Source organism: Drosophila novamexicana, unplaced genomic scaffold, assembly GCF_003285875.2.
Source record: "Drosophila novamexicana strain 15010-1031.04,08,12 unplaced genomic scaffold, DnovRS2.1 tig00000008-arrow-pilon, whole genome shotgun sequence".
In the NCBI taxonomy this organism is placed as follows: domain Eukaryota; kingdom Metazoa; phylum Arthropoda; class Insecta; order Diptera; family Drosophilidae; genus Drosophila; species Drosophila novamexicana.
In genome coordinates this window covers 5,568,660-5,590,980 of record NW_020824765.1, presented here as the reverse complement: position 1 = coordinate 5,590,980, position 22,321 = coordinate 5,568,660, and the positions used below count along the sequence as shown (strand labels likewise).

At 39.6% G+C, this 22,321-nt stretch overlaps 1 protein-coding gene across 4 annotated transcripts in view; it reads left to right on the top strand.

The window, feature by feature from the left end:
• Positions 1-271: 271 nt before the first annotated feature.
• LOC115771381 (F-actin-uncapping protein LRRC16A) overlaps positions 272-22,321 on the top strand; it is a 30,389-nt gene continuing 8,339 nt past the window's right edge. The window contains exons 1-9 of one of the 4 annotated variants that reach the window (XM_030717076.1): positions 272-884; positions 10,820-10,917; positions 13,349-13,399; positions 13,479-13,607; positions 13,688-13,771; positions 20,757-20,983; positions 21,294-21,455; positions 21,512-21,609; positions 21,812-21,853. In XM_030717076.1, coding sequence (XP_030572936.1) covers positions 848-884; positions 10,820-10,917; positions 13,349-13,399; positions 13,479-13,607; positions 13,688-13,771; positions 20,757-20,983; positions 21,294-21,455; positions 21,512-21,609; positions 21,812-21,853 — 928 coding nt within the window. In that variant the 5' untranslated portion in view covers positions 272-847. Of the gene's footprint in view, positions 885-4,161; positions 4,274-10,819; positions 10,918-13,348; positions 13,400-13,478; positions 13,608-13,687; positions 13,772-20,756; positions 20,984-21,293; positions 21,456-21,511; positions 21,610-21,811; positions 21,854-22,321 lie in introns of those variants that run through there. The other 3 variants (XM_030717069.1, XM_030717084.1, XM_030717093.1) reach the window with 3 other exon arrangements.

Sequence of the window (22,321 nt, the reverse complement as noted above, 5' to 3'; positions counted from 1 at the left end):
TAGTAGACCCAACGCTTTTCATTAGTCGTGTGTGCTGTTCGCGGTGCCAGCGCGCATAATTTTTACATTAATTTTTAAGCACAATTTTTGCAAACCACTGCAAAACATTGTTAGTCAAATAAATTAACTGTGCGGCGCATTAAGTCAATTGCTAGCAGCGCCACACAGTTAACACCACAAGTGTTCAATTTGTACGTTGCCAACGAATTATTTAAAAAGCGAATGCGGCAAAAAAAAAAACAAAAACCAAAACGAAATCCAAGAATTCCAAAGCAAATAATCAAAACATTCAAATAAAACGAATTGATAAAGCATTTAAACAAATCATATATAATATCCATTAGAATAGTTAGCTTAAGCCACAACAATTGTTAGCAGAGGAAATCAGCTAGACCAACCGATCCCCCAACGAGGGTGGAAAACCGTGAAAAGTGTGTGTGTATAAAAAACGAAATAAAAAAAAAAATTGTGCATCTGTGTTAAACGATGAGGAAAACCGTTGCGAAAAATGTGCGAGCAACAATTTAAGGCTGTTCCTGTTCTTAAACGTCCGTAGTCCGGCCTGAAATCCAGTTTTATGCGAGGCGACTCGCGCTTGAAATCGCTTCGACAACAACAACAATAACAGCCACAACAACAACAAACTTGGGCCCTTTTCGCCTTGCACACAGCACGCAATTCGCCGCCGCCGCCGCCGCAGCCACCGCCTCCGCCCGCAAAGGCCTGTGCCGCCTTGTGGTTATTCCTGTTTGACTTCATTTTCGCTCGCTGCCAAATTGCTGCCACTTTCGCCGCAAACTTATAAACAACAACAACAATAACAATTATTTTTGGGCAACCAGTCAAAATGTCGACGCGCTCGCAATTAACCAAGGACCTCAATGGTGAGTAATCGTTGTTGTTATCGTTATTGTTATCGTAATCGCAACTGTAAACTCTTTACACACACCCCACCCCACGCTCTTCTTCTTTGTTTTGCATATAACTGCTTGCACATTCTACACCCCCCCACCCCCTTGCATCCCCTCTGCTGCGTTGTTTTTGTTTTCGGCATTGTCGCTTTATGTTTTGTTCTTGACGTTTGCCTCTCGCCCGGCGCACTTCCGCTTTGCCGCAATGTGACACGAACACGACACACCACCCGCCCACCCCCTTGCCTAATCTACACTGGAACAGTTTGAGATGCTCGGAGCACTCACTTTCCAACTGCAGCTTGCATAGTCTACGCACATGCCGAAGTGTGCGTGTGTTTAATTCATATTCATTCGCATTGCTTGCCTCCTTATACCCTGTACTCATTAAGCATTGCATCAATTGGGTATATCTAGTTGTATATAGGGGAAAGAGCATCGATATTTAAAGGAGGAATGACAGAGAGAGCGAGAGGGGAAATAAATAGGATGCAAGAAAGAGAAAAGAATAACATTAAATCACCCTTCTACGCGCTTCTCATGAATTGTGTGCTACTGGGTATCTGCTAGTCGAGCATGCGTTGCTTGCGAACGTTTGCTTGTTAATTGCTCGTGCGATGATATTTAATTGAGCTGAAATTCAGTTGAGCGCTGCAAAACAGAAAGTAGAAGGAACATTAATAAATAATAACAACAATAAAAACAACAACAAATAATAAAAAAAAGCATTTATGAGCTTTATAACTGCGCGATAAACAAAATACACAAACAGACACATTTGCAATGCCAGTGCACAAATCTGTGTGCGTGTGTGTGTTTGTTCTTATTGGAATATTGCAGTTAGTCAGAGTCTGTTTGTCATTTAAAGCGATTCCTCGTTTCAGCCGGGGAAATTGTAGAGGCAGCTGCCAGCAACAACAACAACTTAATTATTAACATAATAATTATCTCGAAGGAAATATATATGCATGTATGTGCAAGAATTTGCATAAATGCATTTAAGTTTCTTCCACAATTGTTTATAATTGTTTATACTAAATAAACAAGTTTGTGCAACAGCAATTAGTTCTTCAATTAGTTTTTGTTTATTATTGTTGATATAGGCGAGGTTGAAAATGCACTTCAATTGCAAATGTTTCATCTCTTTTCCGCTCGTGTTGGTGGATTCTGCAAAATACGTGGAACTTGCAAAGCGAGTTTTAAATTGTCTCTAGCTGGAGATGAATGCATGAATCTAATTAGATAATAAAAGCTCAGTTACATTCTCTAGCTTATCACCCATTTTCCACGCTCATTTGTGGAATTCACATTTTACTGCTCGTAAAAATGCAGCTAGCATTGAAATAATATGTGAGAGAGCAATTTTTATTTAACAACATTCTGTTCATCATTTTGTTTTTCCCCCGGGCGTAACATTTGCTAACTGTTATTCCTATCATATCATATTTTGTGGCGACTTCTGAATTACTTAACTATGATTAGGGCTCGCTCGTTATCTGAATGACTCGTGATTAACTTGATGCCGTTGATTAATCGACAGTCGGCAGGTGTCTAAAGTGTGCTTTAAGTTGGAATAACAGACACACAGAGATACACACTCGCACACACACTCGCACACATTTGGCATAAATCAGACGGCCAATTGAGTTTCTGGTAGCGCCTCGAGTTTATTTTCATTTGATTTTCACGCTGGCATTTTCTTTGGGGGGCGGCGCGCAGCTGCAACAACAATTCGTTGTTTGTGGCACATAAATAAAATTGTCAATGCATCAAGTTGCTCCAAATTCCAATTCCAAAATCGAAACTAAAAACATTTGCCTAAGTTACGAGCATCAAGTGGCATGCGCTGGTCTAATTGGACTATGGCTAATTGGAAGCCAACTGCGCGCACAGCGGGCGCAGCAAATGTTGCACCTGGGCCCAGGCTCAAGACGCACACACTCTGACAAGGGGCTGGCTAGTGGGCGTGGTAGCGTGGGGAAGGGGGGGAGGGTTTGCGAGGTGCTGGGTCTGGTTCTTGCGGCTCCTGTCATTGCACTCAAATCAAATTAGCGCGAATGCCAACGAACTTGATGAAAATTGCCAGCCTAGGCAGTTGCTCTCAAACTGTAAGTGGACTCTGATTCGGTGTGGCATTTGTTAACGTTCCATTTGTTGTTGTTGTTGCTGTTGTTGTTGCCACTTGCTGTTTGTTGTTGTTTGTTGACTCTTCACGTTCGTCGCGCTCTGAAGCGCTGTCAAGCGTTAACCAATTTCCGGTGGAGGTTCTTGCGATGACGTCTATATGCAAAGTTTTTGGAAAATATTCTTCCAAGGTTGTGCTTCGCGAACTATTAAGGACAACTGAGAATACTGAGACACATAGTATTCCTATATACAGGCACAATACCACTTTCGACTTATACATTCATCTCTTTGAAGAGCCATATGTACGAACAAAGAAATTCCTTATCCATAAATAAGTTAAGTTGTTGTTTAATAGGTTTAAAACTCAGTTATGCAATAATTTCCTGGCAAAATCCGAGCTCAAGACTATGCCGAATTCACTGGCATAAGCGGAATATAGATGGAAAGTTCATATGTTAACTAAAATGTTGGAAAGAACCTGCAAGAATTCGAAATTGTTTTGAAGAGTTCAAATATAAACACAAACTTAAGACTTCTAGAATTTAAAATTATATTTTTCTTTTGATAATTTGACAATTTAATAGAAATCTTCTGTGATCCCAGAAGGTAAGAAAATAGAGATCTGGTATGCAATGGGAGATATCTTCTTTTAAAATATTGCAACTTAATGCAATATTATAATTTAATTAACAGTTAGATCCAGATCTTGTGTAACCTTAATCGCGGCTTTAGTTTACATCGAATTTCTTTACTCTCAATGAAAAAAAAAGTGTTGTCTATATAAAAAATTAAAACCGTGTTGTGCAGTGCACTGCACACCTTACGGTCACACCCAACACACGTTGCAGTCTCTCTCTCTCTCTATCTTTCTCTCGCTCGCTCGCTCTTCTGCTTCGCTCGCTCACGTTCCCAATTGGGAATAGTCTGATAAGCGCAATGTGCTGATAAGAAGCGATCGCAGTTGTCGCACTTCGCCTCAGTTCTGAATTCGACGCGGCCGCAGCCTAGTGCCTGGCAGAGTCTACGTAACTCTCTCTCTCTCAAAATCGGGGCCCAAGGGGCGCGATTCGTAATTGTTTTCGTTATTATTATTATTATTGTTATTGTTATTTGTATTAATTTTGTGAATGTGAACAAAATGTACACAAACGAAATGATGAATCACATCGATCAATATTTGCGTCGCATTATCGAGCTGCAGATACGCGACGTGGTGAGAAAAACCAAAGACAAAGGTGAATATACTGCATGCATGCCTAATAAAAGATACAAAGATACATTCCTTGTACTCAATGCAAGTTTTACACGGACTCATGAATGCGTCATACTTTGATAACGCTCGTAACACTCGCTGACCAGCATACCAGAGAGTGGGAGGGGAGAGGGGGGGGGGGTACTTTTTCGCACGTCATAAAACAACAAACGTCCGGAGCTGCTGCTGCTGCTGCACCTCTTTTCAACGGAAATTGACTTGTTCAACATTTTACAGCACTAATTATTGTTGTTTTTTTTATGCGCCAAATCGTATAAGTCTTATCAGTGTTGCCCAATTCGTTTATGTAGATTCTAAATACCCTTTCCTGTACGTTTTTATTTATAAATTTTAAATTTAGTTATCGCTGCAATAATTATTGCCTGCTAACTTTTTGCCGTTTTATGGCCACTCTAATGCTTGGCTGGCTGATTTATTGCTAATTACTGGTCACACTTCCCTTTTAACAGTTATTCTGATGCTTATACTCAGCTCTTATACGCACACAATAAACTAGTATATTGAGAAATAGATAACCCAACTTTGCTTAGTCAGTTTATAACTGTTTTTGTCGTAAATTAAGGCACAATTTCGACGGGTTCTGGACATTGAACTATTTATGTGGTTAATCGCAAACTATCCTTTTGATTACTAAACTCTTGAACTAAACGAGTAGCTTTTTTAGTTTTACTTCTTTTGTATTTATAATTGTAAAATTGACTCGAAGTTTGCTTTTGATTCACACAGTTATTTGCCACAACTCTGTGGCAATAGGAAAAAACGAGTTTGCCCGAAATTAATGGATTCACTTCTTTTTTATTGGGTCTGCCTTCCAGCCAAAAATGCAAAACTATGGAAATTTATTGGATGGGCTCGGCCAGTGAAGGCCATAAGTGTTGTGTGTGTGTGTGTGTGTGTGTGTGTGTGTGTGACCCCTGAATGACCCACTTGCTGGCCAATAAATGCACCCGCTCAATAATTCATGCTGCCAATTAAACGTCTGCTCATTTGCAATGCAACTAACGGCAAATTGTATGCAATTAGTGCTAACAGCTAACTAGCCTCTCCCTCTGTTACTTTTACTCTCTCTCTGTATATCTCTCTCTCCCTCTCTCGCACACTCTATATGTTGAGCATGTTTGTGCCAGTTTCCCGTCTTGCTCCATTTCCAGTTATCCTGCCTGCATCTTGCGTCTCATTAACACAAACACAAACACACACATACACACACACACACATGCACACATTTTGCATTCGCAGCGACAATTTGGGTGGATTGAAAGTTGGTGGGGAACTGAGAACCCGTTTGACAGCATCTCGGCTTAAAAGAAGCGACACAAAAGCGCGCAGAATTGACACCAACACCAAAATAATATATAAAAACCAAACTCTAAAAAAAGCTCATGAGCTGTGCTCTATTTTGAGGTCGGGTGAAATTGTGTCACCTAACAACAACAACAACAACAAGTGACGCTAATGAGGCACGCCTGCCTGCTGCAGTGCTCACTCAGTCGCATCCCTGACCCGCTGCTGGCCAGCCGCACTGTGCTGTGCTCCACTTTTGTATTTGGTGGATAGGAAGAAAGAAAAAAATGATGGGTAGAGAGTGGGTGAGAGTGTGCGAGAGAGCAGGTGGATAACCTGTCGCTTTCTATGGCTTGAACAATGTGTGCGTGGCTTGAAAGCTCAACGTCCGAATTCGCACAAAAAATAACTGCGTTTTGAGGTCATATAAATTGAAGCGCTCGCCCACTGGAATTTACAAAGGCAGCTTAAAATAGATTTACAGCAATTAGAACAAAAGCAAACACTTTAACAGCGTCTCTGCTGTGCTTAACATCTTCAGGGTCAGTTAATTGTTTACAGTCTTAACAGAGGCGGCAAGCGCACAGCTGTCTGCCTGTCCATGTTAACAGCAGCAAAAACAATGACAGCTGTTAATAATGCGCGAAAGTAAATGGCAATAGCCGCCGGTCGGTCTGTTGTCTGTTGTCTGTCTGCCTGCCGCCCACTCTCTCCCACTTCCTCGCTCTCTCTCGCCCCCGCTGCTCCATTGTGCAAATATAATTAACATAACGTAAAGTAATCACAAAGTTGTGTGTAAAGAAAACGAAAATAAAAATCTTCGTTTAACTTTCTTTTGTGCTGTTGCTGCTGCTGCTGCTGCGCTTGGCTTCAGCTACAGCTTTGATTGTACCGTTAGCATAAGCAGCCGCGGCAGAGGCCTTGCCCATTGTTTGTTGTTTTTGCAAAGATTGAAAGCGATTGTCGCATTCTTTTCGACTTCAAATACGTACTTGTAAGAATACTCTGTGTATGTGTGTGTGTGTGTGTGTTCACAATTATATGTAGGTGTCTATGTGTGCGTAATCGTGTCTATATTTGGGCTGCGCTGTGCCTAATCCTTTGCAAACAAGAAGCTTTTAAGCTTGACTTGGCATACATGTGTACAGAACCATGTAAGCATTTGCTTCTCTATGCCATTGCGTGCAGTTGCTGTCAAACTGTACAACCGATTTAAGTCTCATATTCATTTAGTTCTTCACTGAGTTTTGACAGCCTTTGTGCTGCTAACACGACACGTTCGCATTTGCGAGTGTGTATCTAGATGCAACAAAAAGAGTGCACAATCAACTAACTACACACACACACACACACACAAGTGTTTTAATAAAAGGCTCAGACACGGCGACACACACGCAGACAGCCAGAGACACGCCCACAGCTGCACTTGTAGCTGAGTATTTTGAACTCGTGTAATCTCTGCAAAAATGTATACACACACACATGTATGTGTATATATACTAACAGCAGCAGCAACAAAACTTTGCCAAATTGGGTCACACTTATCGTGTGCTTCCCCGCCCCCCTTTCCCCGCTCACTTGGCATGCTGTCAATGTTGTTAAGCTGGCAAAATATGCTATCCAGATGAGAAAAACTTATTTCGAGCTTGCTGCAGCATCGGTTCTTTGACCCCACACAAGAGATAAAGTATCGAAAAGGTATCGTTTCATCGTCGCGCTTGACCTGTGTCTTATCAAAACGTCGAACCGAACCGAACCGAAATTGACCACAGTTCGCAATTAAAGTTAAATTTCCTTTAAGCGGAAATGAAGTCGAGACTGCGAGACGGCTGCACAGGTAATTATGAGCTCGAATGGGAACATGGCCAACGTAATTGCTGTAGGGTACATTTCGTGTATCGGGCAAATGTCTGCTTGCCAAATGACTAATAAAATCTCGCGGGCCAGACAAAAATACACATACATACATACATATATGGAATAACAGTAAAAGTTCAGCGAATAACAGCTATTTTGATGTCAGATCTGTTTACGTTCCAATCTTTTATAGTACAAAAACTGTTGTTGGTGCTTACAAAGAACTCTTTTTCAAGGAAAACTTTTACGAAAATTGGCATTGGAACTGAAGGGGATGAAGGGGAAAATATGCGACAGTTTTTAAGACTACTCAATTTGTTAACTTTTTATTATATATATCTATATGAATATTGAATATCTTTTAATGTACATTGAATTACTGCATTCAGTTGTAAGCTCTATGAAATGTTTATACTGTGCTATTATGCAGTCACAGTCACTGTCAATAGTCGGTGATTGCAAACTTGTTACAAGAAAATAAACTTTATTGCATTTACTTTTAAAAGAGACTATCATAAACGTGCCACAAGGCATGTCGAGTGAAGTACATAAATGTTTGATAAAGTGGGGCAATAAAATGCGTTTTAAAATAATAAAAAAAATGAATTTTACGTTCTTTTCTAAGTTTCTGTAGTTACTTTTTATGTACCATCCATAAGGAATATTCTTAAAAGTTAATTTACTGCGCATTGCATATTTAAAGAACACAATTCGTCAAGTTCTTAAATGTATTTAATTCATTTTAATAACATTCTGTTAGTTTACAGAGAATTAAGAGTTCTGCATTGCATCCCAACGACAAATGCTATTTCATTGCCGCAAACAATTACTCGCGTGTGTGTGCGTGTGTGTGCTCATCAACAGAGTCATTGTGATATTGACATAGTGTCGACCGATGAGCACTTGCATGCAAGAACAGAACAGCAAACATACTAAGTAATCAGCTCTGGCTACCGTGCTAATGTGCTAGAGGGAGTAGGCAAGAACGGCGCGAGAGCGAGCTTTTGAGCCGCAGCAGCTGTAAAAGCGTCAAACAAAGTTCATTCACATTTTTTTTTTTTTTGCTGCTGCAATTAAGAGAAGCAGCCGCAGCAGCAGCAGCAGCGGCAGCAGCGGCAGCCAAAATGTTTTGCTCTGGCTCACAGTTAACTGTCAATGTTGCCGCTTGGACGCTTCGCTGGCTATGCTCCACGCTTACGATGGCGATCTTTATCATTGTCAACGCTGCGCGGCGGAACTGAGTTGCTTATACCCTGCACGAAGTGCTAAAAGGGGTATATCGGCTGCACAATGTTTTCGCTAGAGACGGCTGAAAGTTGAAATGTTGTGGGATAAACTTATGTCACAGTTTAAAAGTCACTACTTTTAGAATTAAACCGACTGCGGCTGAGTGAAGTTGTTATCAAACTGTAAACAGGGTATTGCGCAGTCGCTGGCACCCGACCATAACTTGTTTCTTTTAGGTTTTTTTTGTTTTAGTTTACTTTGGAATAGCTGGCGCCGTTCTAAGTGCCCCGCAGTGGGTGGCTCTGCCCCTGCCACAAGGTGTGTGTGTGTGTGTGTGTGTGTGTGTGTGTGGTGTGTGCGTGTCTGGAGGTCTTAACAATCGTTGTTACTCATAACACACACAATTGGCACTTAGAGGCGCGTTGTCAGCCATAGGCAAAAGCCCGTTTGTCAAATGTCTTTGCCTTTGCCGTTTTGGCCACAATTTTGCGGCCGTTTAGTGAGTGTGGTCAGGGCCCTAATTGCTCCCGCAGCTCTTTTATGGCATGTCCCATGCAAATCCATTGCCAACTACACACATACATGCATCTGTATATGTATATACATACACACACATATATATATATATATAAACTTGCTTTTTCACTTTCCCTTCAGCCCACAAATTTGTTTAAGGAATTTGTAGGCGTAAAAATAACGAGAAAAAAAAACCATTAAATTTGTTTTAGACCCTCGGCTGTTAACGATATCGTTCTCTTGAGGGTGATTCATAGCAAATATATCCCTAGGGCGGGGCGTATAGAAGAAGAAGAAGCAGTACAGCGGGAGTAGAGAATAGAAGATAAGCTTGGATTCATTGCAATTTCTTTACTTCTGTATTGATACTTATAATAGAGGCAAACTTCAGATGGGAGTTACGTATAGTATGATGCAAATGAGCTATATATATAGAATAGTAACGGTTTATTTATAGTTAATCTAGAGCATATAGTGCACCTAAGTCTCATAATTAATTTCTTCATCTCTGATTAACAATTTGCGATGCGTAACTCTTTTTTATTCCTGGTAAATTTCTTTCTTTGTTAAAGGGTAGAAATTCTTCTTCTTTATTTTAGATCCTTGCAGAGGCTTTACCTATGTGTAACTCGTTCTCTCCCAGCTATTCCCTACTTTCGCTCGTACTAGCAAACTTGTTAATTAGTTGGTTTATTTATTTATTAAAGTTTCTATTACTATGTTTTCATTTTTTTACGGCTTGGGTTTACAGTTGAGTTTACGGTTTAGCTGTCGTTAGCTGCCAAAATCTTTGACATTTCATTTCCCAGCTTTGCCTTGGGGATCACATGCCCAGACAAGGAGTCATAGCCTATTTGATACCCTGCCGCGCCTCTCCTCCCGGCAAGCTTCCCCCTGTCTGTGCTGCTTGTGCCTGTGTGCCATCCGGGCATACTTGAGATTTGGCGTGCCTGCCGCATGACATAATGCTCGTACAACAACAACAACAACAACAATCAAAATATTCTGTGCCACAAGTTGCCCCCGGCAACCCCTTAGCTCCGACCCCGCTCCGCCCCGCCCCACCTTTGCTGGCATTGTCAAATGCACATGAAAATATCTCACTTTGAATAAATTCGTCATTGTTGTGTGTACGAGTGTGTGCGTGTGTGCGTGTGTGTTGGGGTGTGTGTGTGTGTGCTAAGTAGCTGGAAATGTATATGAAAATAGAGGGGCTTGGGGCTTAGCCAACTGAGGCGGCAGCAGAGAGAGAGGGGGGGGGAGGGGGTAGCTAAGGCTGCAAAACTCAGCGAAATTTCAAATTGTGTTTTATTTCTGTTGCCTTCATAAAATTGTCTACGTGTTTTGGTTTGAAAAGGCAAAAGGCAATATACGAGGTGCTGTCACCCATCTATGATATAACACTCGTAATAATATATTGGCATGCATAATAATAACAACAATTACGTGCAGATACCCTTTATATAGAGATATATAGATACAGATATGGCCGTAAATATGGCGAGATGTCAATTTGGGTGCATGTGCTTAATTGCTTTTGCCAATTGATTTTAATTAACCCAGCTAATAATAATTGCACTAATTAAACCAGCTAATAACCACGTTCTTCTTCTTCTTTCGACAGAAAGCGTTAAATCGATTTTGGGTCGCCACACAAAGATCTTGGTCAAGTATATGGTCAAATTGGAAACGAAAGGCGATAAAACGGAGAATCGTGTCTTGGTAAGTGTCGAGAGCAAAAGCAGCAACAGCAGAAACAACCACCACCAATTGGCAATTGGCCTCAGGAGTTCCTCATCACACGCCTGACCCTGCCCCTGCCCCTGCCCCAGCTCCTTCCTCTGCTGCACTTCAGCTTGCGAGATTTGCCATGGCTTTGGCCCTGAGTCTGATTTGTGTATGAAATTGCACGCTGGGATGATTCGCTTGCGGCTGCCCGGCCAAATTGCATTCAAATGCGAATGCCCTGTAATTGGCTGGCAAATGGGGTCTATTTGTGTAGAGCGTGCGGCTTGTAAGAGTCTCAAGTGCAGATTCAATAAATATACATAAATCTTAAGCTATATATAACGATTTTTTCAATTGCATTTATCAAAATCTTATATAATCAACTAGACTTTTTTGGCCAGTTCTTAAAGCTTTATGGTCTTCTATAAGGATAGAGATTTTCTTCCCGATAAAACGTGAAAAACTGAATATCCCTTATTCCAATAAGCATTGTTGAGTTGGTTAAAAATGTGTTAAACTATAGTCATATATATATATATATATATATGATATCTAAAGCGCTAATTCTTAGGCTTACGCCAAAATTTCAATCGCAAAAGTATTTAGGAAAGAAAAAAGGGCAAAAGTACAAGCACTTGCTATTAGTTTTATATTCCATTCATAAATCTCGAACTTCCAGTAAAACATAATCTATGGATCTGCAACATTCAGAAGCTGTTCATGATATATATATATATATATATATATATATATATATATATATATATATATCAATCTCTGCTTTAATTCCTGATATCTTCATACCAAGTATTCTTCATCAAGGAGTATTAACAAGTCTGTTCTTTTATACCTTTTGGCCACTCACCTGACAAGCCTCTGTCTTGCCTTCTCCCTCTCCCCCGCCCTCTTCCGCTCTCTTTCATCCATCTGCCTGACCGTCTGTTAATTGGCAGCTGTTGGCAGCTTAAAGGTAGCATTTCGATATTGCGTCCATTGAGTTGGCCTCAAAACTCAATTAAAAGCAAACACTTTGCCTGGCGGAAAGTATTTAAAGTGCTTAGCTTTTGCCCCATGCTTGCCCCATTGGGGCTTTTCTTTGGAGCTTTTCACATAGCTGTAAATGTAATTGATATTTTATAGCATACTTAGCGACGTTTTAGCCCCACCTTCCCTCCCTTCCCCCGCCCTCGGCTTATGCTAATTTCTCGCCTCGTTTAAAAGTCACATGACTGGAAAATTGATTTAGTTCTAGGGCCGAGGCGTACAAAAAAGCCGCTTATTTAGTCGCCGAGACAAAGTGTCCAATTACCAGACCCGACAACGGTAACTTAGCAGGAAACAGCTACCGCCTCCCCTCCCCTCCCCCTCATACCACACCCGCCCCTACAATAGTGGCAAGTGGCTAAATGAATTACAGAACGCACTTTGATTTCCAATTAAATGCTGCAAAAAGTTTTCCTTTGCAGTCAAAGAAAATTGAGTTAGCTGCCGCCTCACGGCAACCAGAACCCCCGCCTCGTCCCGCCCCGTCCCAACGCACTTTGTGGGGCACTCGGTATTCATTCTCATTGCACTAGCTTCTAGTGCTACCACGAAAATGTGCAGCCCGACAAGAGGAACACTCGACCCCAGCCCTACTCTCTCTACACCCCTCTGCATTTGCCTTGCATGTTTACACGTTATAAGAAATTACCCAGCCCTTTGCACTTCAATTAATTACTAATGTAATTTAAATAAGTTACAAATTTCTGATACTAAGAACACAATCCATGTTCTTCGAAACTGCGGAACTTACAATCTAAGATATGTTGTACTTCAATAAAAAGCGTCTTTCGCTTATTATACCCTTATCGAGGGTATTCTAATTCTGTCAAACTGTAAAGTTTAACACAAAGCAGGAGATCCCATAAAGTATATATATATTCAAGATCAGCATCAATAGCCGAGTTGATAAAGTCATGTCCGTCTGTTTGCCTTCTGTATTGCCTGGAAATTTTGCATAATCTTTTTATGCAGTACATTTGTCGGAGCACTATATCATATAGTCGCTATAGGAGCGATCGGTCGAACAGTAGGTCTTGTGTGGAACACTTTTTTGCTTATCAAGATATCTTGAGCACACTCGGCATTTATAAGTTTCACTTTACTCCCTAAGTATATGCAAAATCTTGTCAACATCGGACCACCATATCCTATAGCTGTCATAGGAATTATCGGTCGAGCTTTTCATGATCTTTCTATGAGAAACTTTTTTGTTTTTCAAGATAACTTGACTAAACTAGGCATTCATAAGAGTTACTTCGCTTCCTACATATATACAAAATCTTATCGATATTGGTTAACTATATCATTTAGCTGACATAGGAAATATCGGTCGAAAAGTAGCTTAATCTTCTTTAATCCAAAACTTTTTGTTCCTTTGCAGGTTTTTACGCCCGTTCGCATTTATTTGCTCAGCGCCAAGGTGCCCACAAAGGTAAGCGTATAGAACTATATAATAATTAAATTTTGAAGCAGCTTCTCTTAATAATTACCCAAAATGATGCACATTGCAGATCGAATGCCATTTCCATTATTTGGACATTGTCGGCGTCGAGAGCAAAAAGTCAACACATTTCTCGATTGTGACCAACGATCGGCCATATTCGTTTGTCACCACCGGCGATGCGGGCAATTTCAGCTCGGTAATAAAACGCACAAAACTATCTAATATCATGCATCTATTATCATATTCGTAATAATTTCTCTCTTCTCCGGTTCACAGAGCGCTGATGTCATTCTAACCGATCTAGCCTCGGCCATTAAGCAAATATTTCCAACAGTTCCTCTCAAATACATCATTAAAAAGGCAAGTACCCAAAAAACTGGACACGCAATAGAAGCTTTTGTATAATTGGGGGGGATTTTTTTGCTAGGAAATGATTTACAGGGTTATACTATATACTATATATTGAAAGATCAAAAGGAGTCAGCTTTTTTTTGGATTTAGTATACTCTATAAGAAATATATACTTAAACTTTAAAGTATACTATATACTTTATACTATATATACTATATACTGTATATATAAGACTATCGAAGCATTTGTACTCGTATAATTGGGTAGGATTTTGTGCTAGGAAATGATTTATAGGGTATATATAGAAAGATGAAAGATCACATATAATAGAAAGATCAGTTCAACTTTTGGGTATAATATTATTTATACTCTATAAGAAATATATAGTCTATATACTTAAACGTTACAGAATACTTTATATATATATATATATATATATTATATATACTATACTATATATAGTCTATACTCTATATATACTCTATATAACCTATACTCTATAATCCCTCTGTTACTTTTCTAATCCTAACTGTTACTTTTCTAAACTAACTACTTGGAAAAAAACTTTTCGTATTACTTTTCTACTTTACTTAGTTGTTTTGTAGAGTAAACTGAAAGTTTCGCTGCAACTTTTTATTTATATTTTCTGTGTTTTTTTTTATACCCTGAACCCATTAAAAATGGGTATAAGGGTATATTGTATTTGTGCGAAAGCCAAATGTATGTAACAGGCAGAAGGAAGCATCTCCCACCCCATAAAGTATATATTTTCTTGATCAGCATAAATAGCTGAGTCGATCTAGCCATGTCCGTCTGTCTGTCCGTCCGTCCGTCCGTCCGTCCGTATGTATGAACGCAAGGATCTCAGCACCTATAAGAGCTAGAGACTTGAAATTTTAGATGTAGATGCTCCTAGCTCCCGCGCAGATCGAGTTTGTTTCCGATAATCGATAACTTACTCCGTTTCCAAGCAATCGATAAAAAGCAATATCGATATCCTGTTTTTTGGGCAATTTTGGTAAATAATAAGAACTAGAGTCACCAAACTTGACATATAGCTTCTAAAATAGAATATATATATGATATAGGATTTTTCTTCACGGTTTTCCCTCTAGATTAATCTGGCATTCAAATCTGAACACCGATTATTTAGTCGAAATGCATGTCCAAATCTTACCCCAAGATTCGTATATAGACATGGGTCAAAAATGACCACCCCCATATCTCGGCCAAATCTCATCCGATTTTCACGAACTTTGGCTGTTTCTTCATGGTTTTCCCTCTAGATTAATCTGGCATTCAAATCTCGACACCGATTTTTTGGTCGAAATTCATGTCCAAATCTTACCCCAAGATTCGTATATAGACATGGGTCAAAAATGACCACCTCCATATTTCGGCCAAATCTCATCCGATTTTCACGAACTTTGGCTTTTTCTTCATGGTTTTCCCTCTAGATTAATATGGCATTCAAATCTCGACACCGATTTTTTGGTCGAAATTCTTGTCCAAATCTTACCCCAAGATTCGTATATAGACATGGGTCAAAAATGACCACCCCCATATCTCGGCCAAATCTCATCCGATTTTCACGAACTTTGGCTGTTTCTTCATGGTTTTCCCTCTAGATTAATCTGGCATTCAAATCTCGACACCGATTTTTTGGTCGAAATTCATGTCCAAATCTTACCCCAAGATTCGTATATAGACATGGGTCAAAAATGACCACCTCCATATTTCGGCCAAATCTCATCCGATTTTCACGAACTTTGGCTTTTTCTTCATGGTTTTCCCTCTAGATTAATATGGCATTCAAATCTCGACACCGATTTTTTGGTCGAAATTCTTGTCCAAATCTTACCCCAAAATTCGTATATAGACATGGGTCAAAAAGTACCACCCCATAACCCGGTCAAATCTCATTCGATTTCCACGAAGTTTGGATTTTTCTTCATGGTTTTCCCTCTAGATTAATCTGGCAATCAAATCTCGACACCGATTTTTTGGTCGAAATTTTTGTCCAAATCTTACCCCAAGATTCGTATATAGACATGGGTCAAAAATTACCACCCCCATATCTCGGCCAAATCTCATCCGATTTCCACGAAGTTTGGATTTTTCTTCATGGTTTTCCCTCTAGATTAATCTGGCATTCAAATCTGAACACCGATTTTTTAGTCGAAATTCATGTCCAAATCTTACCCCAAGATTCGTATGTAGACATGGGTCAAAAATGACCACCTCCATATTTCGGCCAAATCTCATCCGATTTTCACGAACTTTGGCTTTTTCTTCATGGTTTTCCCTCTAGATTAATGTGGCATTCAAATCTCGACACCGATTTTTTGGTCGAAATTCATGTCCAAATCTTACCCCAAGATTCGTATATAGACATGGGTCAAAAATGACCACCCCCATATCTCGGCCAAATCTCATCCGATTTCCACGAAGTTTGGATTTTTCTTCATGGTTTTCCCTCTAGATTAATCTGGCATTCAAATATGAACAGCGATTTTTTGGTCGAAATGCATGTCCAAATCTTACCCCAAGATTCATATCTAGACATGGGTCAAAAATTACCACCCCCATAACTCGGTCAAATCTCATCCGATTTTCACGAAGTTTTGCGCTTTCTCCATGGTTTTCCCTCTAGATTAATCTAGCATTCAAATCTCGACACCGATTTTTTGGTCGAAATTCATGTCCAAATCTTACCCCAAGATTCGTATATAGACATGGGTCAAAAATGACCACCTCCATATTTCGGCCAAATCTCATCCGATTTTCACGAACTTTGGCTTTTTCTTCATGGTTTTCCCTCTAGATTATCTGGCATTCAAATCTCGACACCGATTTTTTGGTCGAAATTCATGTCCAAATCTTACTCCAAAATTCGTATATAGACATGGGTCAAAAAGTACCACCCCCATAACTCGGTCAAATCTCATTCGATTTCCACGAAGTTTGGATTTTTCTTCACGGTTTTCCCTCTAGATTAATCTGGCATTCAAATCTGAACACCGATTATTTAGTCGAAATGCATGTCCAAATCTTACCCCAAGATTCGTATATAGACATGGGTCAAAAATGACCACCCCCATATCTCGGCCAAATCTCATCCGATTTCCACGAAGTTTGGATTTTTCTTCATGGTTTTCCTTCTAGATTAATCTGGCATTCAAATATGAACAGCGATTTTTTGGTCGAAATGCATGTCCAAATCTTACCCCAAGATTCGTATCTAGACATGGGTCAAAAATGACCACCCCCATATCTCGGCCAAATCTCATCCGATTTTAACGAACTTTGGCTTTTTCTTCATGGTTTTCCCTCTAGATTAATCTGGCATTCAAATCTCGACACCGATTTTTTGGTCGAAATTCATGTCCAAATCTTACTCCAAAATTCGTTTATAGACATGGGTCAAAAAGTACCACCCCCATAACTCGGTCAAATCTCATTCGATTTCCACGAAGTTTGGATTTTTCTTCACGGTTTTCCCTCTAGATTAATCTGGCATTCAAATCTGAACACCGATTTTTTGGTCGAAATTCATGTCCAAATCTTACCCCAAGATTCGTATATAGACATGGATCAAAAATGACCACCTCCATATTTCGGCCAAATCTCATCCGATTTTCACGAACTTTGGCTTTTTCTTCATGGTTTTCCCTCTAGATTAATGTGGCATTCAAATCTCGACACCGATTTTTTGGTCGAAATTCATGTCCAAATCTTACCCCAAGATTCGTATATAGACATGGGTCAAAAATGACCACCCCCATATCTCGGCCAAATCTCATCCGATTTCCACGAAGTTTGGATTTTTCTTCATGGTTTTCCCTCTAGATTAATCTGGCATTCAAATATGAACAGCGATTTTTTGGTCGAAATGCATGTCCAAATCTTACCCCAAGATTCGTATATAGACATGGGTCAAAAATGACCACCCCCATATCTCGGCCAAATCTCATCCGATTTTCACGAACTTTAGCTTTTTCTTCATGGTTTTCCCTCTAGATTAATCTGGCATTCAAATCTCGACACCGATTTTTTGGTCGAAATTCATGTCCAAATCTTACCCCAAGATTCGTATATAGACATGGATCAAAAATGACCACCTCCATATTTCGGCCAAATCTCATCCGATTTTCACGAACTTTGGCTTTTTCTTCATGGTTTTCCCTCTAGATTAATGTGGCATTCAAATCTCGACACCGATTTTTTGGTCGAAATTCATGTCCAAATCTTACCCCAAGATTCGTATATAGACATGGGTCAAAAATGACCACCCCCATATCTCGGCCAAATCTCATCCGATTTCCACGAAGTTTGGATTTTTCTTCATGGTTTTCCCTCTAGATTAATCTGGCATTCAAATATGAACAGCGATTTTTTGGTCGAAATGCATGTCCAAATCTTACCCCAAGATTCGTATATAGACATGGGTCAAAAATGACCACCCCCATATCTCGGCCAAATCTCATCCGATTTTCACGAACTTTGGCTGTTTCTTCATGGTTTTCCCTCTAGATTAATCTGGCATTCAAATCTCGACACCGATTTTTTGGTCGAAATTCATGTCCAAATCTTACCCCAAGATTCGTATATAGACATGGATCAAAAATGACCACCTCCATATTTCGGCCAAATCTCATCCGATTTTCACGAACTTTGGCTTTTTCTTCATGGTTTTCCCTCTAGATTAATGTGGCATTCAAATCTCGACACCGATTTTTTGGTCGAAATTCATGTCCAAATCTTACCCCAAGATTCGTATATAGACATGGGTCAAAAATGACCACCCCCATATCTCGGCCAAATCTCATCCGATTTCCACGAAGTTTGGATTTTTCTTCATGGTTTTCCCTCTAGATTAATCTGGCATTCAAATATGAACAGCGATTTTTTGGTCGAAATGCATGTCCAAATCTTACCCCAAGATTCGTATATAGACATGGGTCAAAAATGACCACCCCCATATCTCGGCCAAATCTCATCCGATTTTCACGAACTTTGGCTGTTTCTTCATGGTTTTCCCTCTAGATTAATCTGGCATTCAAATCTCGACACCGATTTTTTGGTCGAAATTCATGTCCAAATCTTACCCCAAGATTCGTATATAGACATGGGTCAAAAATGACCACCCCCATATCTCGGCCAAATCTCATCCGATTTCCACGAAGTTTGGATTTTTCTTCATGGTTTTCCCTCTAGATTAATCTGGCATTCAAATATGAACAGCGATTTTTTGGTCGAAATGCATGTCCAAATCTTACCCCAAGATTCGTATCTAGACATGGGTCAAAAATGACCACCCCCATATCTCGGCCAAATCTCATCCGATTTTCACGAAGTTTGACTTTTTATACCCTGAACCCATTAAAAATGGGTATAAGGGTATATTGTATTTGTGCGAAAGCCAAATGTATGTAACAGGCAGAAGGAAGCAACTCCGACCCCATAAAGTATATATATTATTGATCAGCATAAATAGTTGAGTCGATCTAGCCATGTCCGTCTGTCTGCCCGTCCGTCCGTCCGTCCGTATGTATGAACGCAAGGATCTCAGAACCTATAAGAGCTGGAAACTTGAAATTTTAGATGTAGATGCTCCTAGTTCCCGCGCAGATCGAGTTTGTTTCCAAGCAATCGATATCGATATCCTGTTGTTTGGGCAAATTTGGTAAATAATAAGAACTAGAGTCACCAAACTTGATATATAGCTTCTAAAATAGAATATATATATGCATTTGATGTTGGAAGAAGAGGGTTCAGGGTATCCCCTAGTCGAGAGCTCCCGACTAGAACCTTGTTTATTTTACGACATGTGCGAATTTCCATAGAAACTATTTTCTTATTACTTGGCCTCGAAGGCCACAGATTAAATGACTCAGCCACGCATGTGCGAAATTCTCTAAAATTGAGATACAAATAAGAATACGAGAAGAACAACAACAACAATCAAATTTTATTTGCACTTTAAAGAAATCATATTTCAATTGAAATTTGTAATTAAGCTTTTCTCAGACAATCGATAAATATCGATGCAGGGCTTCTTTTGTATCTGTTAAACGTTTCGATAAAACTTTTAACAAACTGTTTAATTGGCTTAGCGGGGGCGGATGGGCGTGTGGGCGTGCCCTGGGTACATGACCTCGTTGTGTGCCTGAGTCGTTTGCCCGACTGACTCACGATTTGGCTTTAATTAAAGCCTAATTTAATATTTATCGGGCACAATGGGCCACAGTCAGCTATAAAAGTTTAGCTTTTGTCACAGCAATTCATAAATTACGCACATTAAACAAATCGGATACAATTTAATGAAAGTTATCTAATATTCAATTTTAAAGAGTAATACTAAAAGTATCCAATTTTCTATAGTTCAGCCCAGAAATCGCTTGAAAAATGTCAACTCAAGGCGGGCGCTTAAATGATTTGATTAAATTGTTAATGAAAGATGAAGTGAAATGTTGTTGACAGAGCGCAAACATAGACACCTAAGCACACACACACACACACACACACACACACACACACACAACCACACACACACACACACACACACACACACACACACACACTCAATTAAGCTATTTGGGTCTCAAAATTCGCTGAGCTTAAAAATTCAATGCATTTATAATGATTCAAGTTGTTGTTGTTGCTGTAAATTATGCTGCAAGCACTTATGCAAATAGCTTGACTCATCGCAGCGCCCACATTGTCTGCATTTGCTCAACATTTTTGCATTTTAACTGAGCAGAGCTCGTGTCTTGGGCGTGTTTAAACAACAACAACAATACCAACAACAACAAATGGCCAACAAGTTGTCTAGATAATTGCCGCTCGGCACGCAAGTCTAAAGTGTTAATTGCGCTGTTGACGCCCTTTGGCAGCCGCATTTTCCCATAGCCCAGGTCCATTTCGCTTACTTTAACTTATCTTTTCTATTATTTTTGCTCATCTCTCTCTCTCTCTCTCCCTCTCTGTTAGATCGACATACAACCGCCGGAGCGAGAGACAATATTCTCGGAGGAATTTCGACCCTCGGATCCGCGCAATGTTGGTCCCTGCGGCGGTTTCAGTGCCCAATATGCCTGCATGTGCGATTTTCATGGTGTCCCGTATCGCGAGGAGGTCGCCTGGGATGTGGACACCATTTACTTGTCCCACGATACACGACTGCTCAACCTGCGCGATTTCGATCATCTGGAGCCCAAGTGAGTGCAAGACAATTGCTCAACCAAATGCCAAAATAGATTTATGATTAATTAAAATTAAATGTTCATAATCTATTTTGCTTAAGTTAAAAAAAATAAACACAAAATTTGGTTAGTTTTACGTCCTTTAAACTGACTATGTTAAGACAAATGTTAATGTTAAGACAAATGTTAAGCTCATGTTGATTATTTCTTTCGTATTCACAAAAACTTGATGGCCATTGTTTCGGCTATGTTAAGATAAATGTTAATGTTAAGAAGAATGTTAATATTACTGCTGATGTTAATTTATTTATTTTCTTTTTCACAGAGACTTGATGGCCATTGTTTCAGCTCTGGAATATAATACGTTTTTTCGTGGTCTAAAGGCGGCGCACATGCGCCTCTCACACGAGACGCTGGAACGCATTCTGCACGTGCTCAAGCGCTCCATGTGGCTAGAGGAGCTGCATCTGGAGTCCTTAGGTTTAAGGTAAGTTTTGAAATATGTCAGCATATTGTATGTTAAACCTTTCTCTCTTTTGCCAGATGGGATTTCTTGAATAAGCTTTCGATATCTGTGATTACCAACAGCAGTCCAGCGATACGTACCATCGATTTGAGTCACAATCTAATCGAGGATAAAGGTGTGTACAGTGAATGCCCGCTAGCGTGTACAGGCCCCCCGTCAGCATTGCGTTCCGTGTTTTGTAAACCAATTAATCCAATTACTCTTTTACTTCCAAACAAATGAACAATGTGCTTATTGTTAACCTCTCCTTAATTGCCATCTATATATTTATTTTTATTCTTGTCGCGTCGTTATCCGTGTCCATTTCTCACATGTAGGAGCTAGCTCATTGTGCGCCCTACTTGGAAAGATTGTACAAGGTTTGCAGAACCCATTTGACACACATTTTTATGTACTTAGCCAAAACCAAACTAGAAAATTCATCAAGATTACAATTCAATTATATTTACTCTACATTGTTGTTGTTATTGTTATCGTTATGCTATACGCTGTTCATTTCATCAATATGCGATATCATTTTGTGTGGCCATTGAAAAATCCGAGATTGTGGAATGAAAAACAATTTGTTGAAAGATATTGTTATTTAAACTGCTTTAAACATTAATTTTTTATTGTACATTATTGAGAAGAAAGTTCGGATGGAACTGAAATTAATTGATTTAAAATGTTTTGATACATATCTCTCTTAGAGGAGAGAGATGTAGTCTTTCATCTCATCAAACTAAATACGGCTAAATCATCATGAATAGTTGTTTTCTTTTTAAATAATATTGATAATACGCTCATATAAAACCAATCTTTATATTAAATTCCGCATCGATTTACAA